This window comes from Myzus persicae, unplaced genomic scaffold (genome assembly GCF_001856785.1).
Source record: "Myzus persicae strain clone G006 unplaced genomic scaffold, MPER_G0061.0, whole genome shotgun sequence".
NCBI classification, from domain to species: domain Eukaryota; kingdom Metazoa; phylum Arthropoda; class Insecta; order Hemiptera; family Aphididae; genus Myzus; species Myzus persicae.
Window position 1 is genome coordinate 444,466 of NW_019101664.1, and position 6,824 is coordinate 451,289.

General features: G+C 33.9%; 1 protein-coding gene across 1 annotated transcript; it reads left to right on the forward strand.

The window, feature by feature from the left end:
* Nucleotides 1–719: 719 nt before the first annotated feature.
* LOC111029982 (plexin-A3-like) lies at nt 720–6,545 on the forward strand. The gene is made up of 3 exons (XM_022309259.1): nt 720–982; nt 2,559–2,649; nt 4,402–6,545. Exons 2-3 carry the CDS (start codon nt 2,581–2,583, stop codon nt 6,460–6,462), a joined length of 2,130 nt encoding a protein of 709 aa, XP_022164951.1. The 5' UTR covers nt 720–982; nt 2,559–2,580; the 3' UTR covers nt 6,463–6,545.
* Nucleotides 6,546–6,824: the final 279 nt, after the last annotated feature.

Sequence of the window (6,824 nt, forward strand, 5' to 3'; positions counted from 1 at the left end):
CGGTCACTGTACACAATGCCCGGACATTGTATACATTGTCCGAATTTTCCACTTTGCCCGTAACAGATACACGGGAACACCTAATTTTGATACCTACATAAATTCTTGGCAAAGTTACGATTTCTTATTTAATACTTGGAATGATACTTTTATACAATCAATAATCATTAATTAACTGTTTTGTAAATGTCACTCTTTCTGAATTTTAAGTGCAAGTTCCTTAAATTTTCAATCAAAACCATTTTTAAAGCTTTTGTATTCCTGAAAATTAGAATATTTACTTCGATTTTAAAAATAACCAAATGTTTAGTCATAAACTTTCGCACGTTTTAAAGTTTTAATTGTAATAACCTACTTTGAAATAACATGTTAAAAATATTATTGACATTCAAATCCTTTAATTTACAAAACGATGATAAATCCCAGCTCTACACTCAGTAATGATAATTTAAACACAATACAAACTCTTGCACACCCGCACTTTGAATACCTATTATATTATTATACAATATAAAAAATCCTATTTACAATCTACCACAACCCGATTATCAGTTATCATATACAAATTATAGTATTATTTCGTTGTCAATCATGGCAATATAATTTAATCATTTTTTGAATTATCAATTTGGTAATTATAATAATTGGATGATAAATAAAGTAAATCAACAATGACATAAAAAATAACATATTGACCAAATAATTACATTTAATAACATAGTATAATAGTCTACAGCCTATTTGTGAAACAGTTGTACTTGGTTTATAGTCAGCATAACATACTCAAATATTTTGTTCTTGAATTATTTAGTTTTGATTAGTAAAAGTTTTATAGAATGTCATGAACTTATTACATTGATTTAAAATTATTCCCGTATCAACTTTAAATTAAATACTATTTTAATATAATGTGTTTTTGAGTTCATAATTTCGATGAGACTGGAGTAACTGAGCAGAACAATATATTATCATAATATCCAAGGTAAATCAATTTCTTATATCATGCTATATTAAAATTTAAAACATTGCAGTAAATAAAAACTTATATCTGGTATATAAAATTCAGTAAACTAGTAGATTTTTAATTAATTTATTATAATCAATAAATTACTGCAGTTTATTACTAACCATTTACGATAAGTATCTATTGCACTGAAGTAAATAAGACATAGTGTTAATAATTTATTCATAATGAATCGTGTTCATACAAATATGTTTATTTGCAAAAAGCATAAAAATAATGATACAATAATCGGTAATAATGATTTTATCTTAAGTTTTGTTTACTAATTAAATGTTGTAAATTACTCAAAATTATACATTTTGAAGATTTTTCAACTGTTAAAATAAAAGCTTATGGTTAATTATTTACGTATCATATACTTGATTCGAGGGTTTTAAATTTAATGCTTCATTTAAAATCATCTTTATTATGCGTATAATTATCTAATTTCACAAAACTTAAATCTCTTATGTCATAACAACAATTTTAGCACCAGACTTTTGGGAATTTTTAGTTAGGTACAATTTATATGTTAATACTTAAAACATACAGTTATTATTCAAATAGATGAGAACAATTTCAAATATTATTAAAATTAATCAAGTAGAAAAATATTTCCAAAAGTTATTACTTAATCCAATATTTGTCAACTTTATTAAAATATATTTTATGTAATTTATTTATCATGTGATATTTAAATAAATATGTAGTTCCTAAACATTTTTTAGTCTGTAGACTATAAGATTATAATTATTTTGCATTACCTACAAGTTAAGACTAATTAACCGAATTATATGAATCTCGTCAAGTATAATACATCTATATTAATGATATTTCATAACATGTTCTTAATTTTCAGAACATTTCCCATGTGCCTAGGGAAATTTATGCACGAACTAATAAATCATAAATCTTCAGTATCAACTGTAGAAATTACATTATCTTTCTTCACTTCATAGCTCATTAATTAATTGTTATAGATTGTTCCGATTTTAAATAACTGTTTTAAAAAACAATGAAAATACCATTCCTATTATTTCTGTTGTACTATATAAATATTTAATTCAGAAAAAAAAATCTAAAAGACGACCTCGAAAATATATATTATTTTTTAATAGGTGCTTTATACTCTTAAATTACTTTTCAATACAGACTTTGTGAATCCTAAGTATGCATAATACGCTTCTGCAGGAGTGACAGAGATAAGAAACCTGGGTGTGGTACCTACATTCTTAATGAAACAAGCCACTCACTAATATTAATATGTGATTATAATATTTTCCTACATTTAATTTAATTACAAACTGTACTACGATAAGCTTTGATATTTTAAAAGTAATTTGACTGTGTCTGCACCGCATAAAATAAATGATATATAAATGGTTTTAAAATTTATATTAAGCTCAATAAATTGCAATTAAGAGTATTATCAGGAATTCAGTTAATTTGCAATTTTATTTAGCATCTAAGTCATGATATTTTATGTTTAGATAAATCTTTTGAGAAAACTTATGATTGGTTTTCATAGCTTTATATTATTGTTTTCGTTTTTTAGAGTCGTAGAAAATCGAAAAAATATGGTTAATCATGGGCGTCAAAGAAGCTATTACGAACGTTATTTTATTCATAGAATTATTATCACGATGGTAAGTAAACAATATAGTTTCAAGTTAAAAATTGCAAAATTATATTTTTATAAAAAGTATTCCCAGTGTTTAGACATTTAGAGTTTTTCATTTGCATTAAAATATTTTTTTGCGTATAAAATGAAAAAACAATGTTGAAATATATAACAATTAACGAAATAATAACACAAAATAAATTACCTTTAAATAAACCCAACATGTACTAGAAAGCTGTGAACTTATCTATACCTACTAATACTGAAGGTTTTTGAATAGACATAAGCTTGAATGTTTGCCAATACTGTTGTAAAAATTAATTAAAATAGTTATTTTTCCTTTTTTTATTTTGATCTGTAATATATTATAAATAGCTTAAGCACATTATTATGTAGAGGTTAGATTTTTAGTGCACATTAATTTCATAGGCCAAGCTATAAATAATACAGAAATCGGGATAAAAACTACCTTGAAAACAATCTTTAAAATAAATATTGGTTAATTTGATAATAATAGAAGATATTTAAATTAAATCATGAAATAAATAATAACACTTCATATATTAACTATTATGCAGTTTTTTTTATATTGTGACGATAAATGATAATGTACGAATTTTAAATGATATGAAAGTGTATAAGTAGATCATTTAATAATATATTATGAGGTAATATTTTATATGTATAAATAAATATAAATAAAATAATAATATATCTATAGATACAAACTAATTAGAAAAAGTGATTTTCTGTCATTGTCTAACACACTCTGATTGAATTCTAAAAATATTTTAATTTGTCGCTAAGTCTACTTGAAATCGAATTTTCTACATATTTTATTTTTGATTTTAACTTCTTCAAAAATTTAATTATTCCATTTTTTAATTCACTCCTTTTTTAGTATAACTTTTTTAGATTTTAGAGGGTTAAATTTAAAAATTTAAGATAGTTGATCTCAATTACACTTTATGACACATTCAAATCTGTTTTAGAATTTTTTCTGTTTCACTAGATCAATCGCTACACATCGGAATGAAAACACATCTAAGTTTCTATGTTCCACGTGTGCTAGACAAAGTCAGAAACTCAGAAAGCTGTATAATAAATAACTATATTCATTAAATATTATTTAATTATATAATTTTTAACAGTCTTCAGTTTGAATTTCAAAATATTTTATAAATGTATATTTTTTTTACGATATAATTTAGTATGTAACTTAGTAAAAAAGTATATTTTAAAGTAGGTAGGTAATAATTGTACTTTTTAATCTTTTGTAAAATAAATTTGGGGAAAAAATTATTGTGCATGTTTAAAAACGATAGTATAGATTTAAAAGTACATTCAATTTTATTTTATATTTATTTTGAACATAAATCATATAGCTTGGATTTTCATGTGACATTAAATAATAATTCTTTAATACTTGATTTTTAATATTAATATATCAAGGTTTTTTATTAGTGTTATAAATATAAGCTATACAATTGATGGAATAACTTTTCGCAGAAATAATATAATCTATAAATAAAAAATTTAAATGTTCGTTGATGATTTTTAACATTGGTATAACGTTATTTAAAAACAAAAGTTCTTGCTATACTTTTTTTAAACTTGTATTATAATTTTTAAAGGGTTCAAATGTTTTGGGTGATTGTATCAATTATCAAGAACATAAAAAGTCTTTTCGTTCAAATGCTTGCCATATTTTTAAACGTTGTCACCAAAAATTATAACCATCTAATATTTTTTTTTAAAATCATTTTATTTTTAACAGGTATTTGTATCTCTATCACATGCAACGTCATCGAAATTGGAGAATAATTCAACGGTTTGCTCGGAATTCTTATCATGCCTGAAATGTGCGAAACATGCCTCTTGCAGTTGGTCTTTAGACATTCAGACATGTATAATGACACCTTCAAATTTAGGCAATTTAACAGTGAATATTGAAGGACACTGTCCCCAGTTCTCCATACTGAAAAATTCCGTCCTAAGGGATGAGTTATTTTCGTACACTGTGGCGGTGTCGAACGACAAGAACAATTTCGTAAAATTTCTACAGGGGCATAAAATCACGTGCAACCTAGAAGAAGAGGAACTTGAGGGATATATTTTAAACGAAGAGATCAAATGCAACACGAAAAAACTAACGGCGCAGAGGGACAAGCGATTCAAAGCTTTGATGATTTACCATTATCACATTACGATCGACGACAACATAATACTAAGATTCAACAACGATTCCGACAATTATTTTATGTATTACGATCACGAGTGCAATAGGTCATGGAGGGACGAGGAGTGCGTGACGTGCATGTGGAGCGGATACGGGTACAAGAACTATTTCAAACGGTGTTCGACAGAAAACCGGTGCGTGGGCCAGTACGAGTATTACGGCAAGTGGCGCTTGAATAACTACACAGCGGTGACGACTGGCGATGTGGGCATCGACGGTGGCGTGCGTCTGGAGTGTCCGGAAGCCGAGATCCGGTCCGTGGAGCCGATGACGGCACCGTGGCTGGGCGGCACGACGGTGAGGTTCTCGGTCGTTAACCACCACATCCTGGCCGAGGGAAATGAAGTGGCAGTGACGGTGGCGGGGCGCGAGTGCTCGGAACCCAAAACCAGGAGGATGGCTAGCGGTGCCGTGACGTCCATCTCCTGCACCATGATGCCGGCGGCAAACACAGACCGCCGCCGCAACCACGAAGGCCCAATTCGGTTGCTGTACACCGGTGACCTGCCAAAGGTGAGCATCACGTCGGCGCTCGTCATCGGACTGGTGGATCCGGTGATCACGGACATGAGCCCGAGGTGCGGGCCCGCAACCGGCGGCACCATGTTGCGTATCGGCGGCCGGTTCCTGAACGCGGGCACCACGTTGCGGGTGTCGGTGGGTGACTACGCGACGTGCGACCCGGTGGCCATATACTCGGACCTCATACTGTGCCGGACGAACCCGGCCTCAGTTGACGGACCCACGGCGGCCAGGGTCAACGTGGTGTTCGACGGCCAGCTGAGCAAATACGTCGGCGACGGGTCGGTGGTGTTTACGTACGCGGCCGTGCCGGCGCTGGACCCCGGCCAATCACTGCAAGGCATCGCGTCAGGCGGCACCGCCGTCCAGTTGCGTGGCCGACACTTCTCGTGTCTGCGGTACGCCATGTTCTACGTCAGACATGGCGAACGGGTGCACTACACCAGTTGCAGGTTGGTCAACGATACGCTAGCCGTGTGCAGAGCGCCAAAGCTAGAGTACGGACGCGGCAGTGCGGTCATGTCGTTGAAGTACGGACTGCGAGTGCAGGACCCCGAGTACCGCGAGATGGACCTGTTGCCCCCACGGGACCCGCACGGCTACAGCTTGCACGCCGACCCGGTGTTCGTGGACTTCGTGACGGATGGCCGCACATTGACGATCAACGGCCGCGACCTGGACCGTGGCTACCGGCCGCAGGACGACCTGACAGTCCGGTTCCGCGGTTCCGGTGGCATGTGCGACGTGACGTCCACGGACCACCGACGAATCGTGTGCGTACCCTCCACCAATGGGTCCGTGACCGACTTGGGAACTGTGATCGGCGTGATCGTCACCATCGGCGACACGTTTGCGTGCGTGGTGAAGCGCAAGGCGGACGGACGGAGCCGCGGCCTCGGCGGGGGCCCACCAGACGGCGTGGTCACCGGCGTCAAGATTGTCTGTCTGGTCGCCATCGCCATGGCATGCATCGCCGTCTACCGCACCAAAGCCAGACACCGCGTCGGCGCCACGGCGTCGGCTGCGTCGGCCGCATGCACCAACCCCACTACCGCGGTCGGATATCGCAACAAGTGATCGTGGCTGAATGGAGGACGACGGTGCTATACCCGATAAATATAATATTATTATTAATTTGTAAGTACGTGTATTATTTAATTGGCCGAAAGACGTTTGACAAAATTTGTACGAAATACCAACCGTGCACTGTTCGTAAATTAGTATCGGATGTCCGCACGTCCATTTCGACGGTTTTTTATATTAAATTATTATCAACTGTAACTACCTATATTATAATGTGTTGGTTATAATAATACATCGTTTAATTGATTTTATTTTTCTGAAGTTTTTTGTACTAATTGTAATAAAACCATAATTGTTGTCGCCCCTTATTGTCCCTTAATGTACACAGGTCCGTCTCAAAATATACTTAAATATTA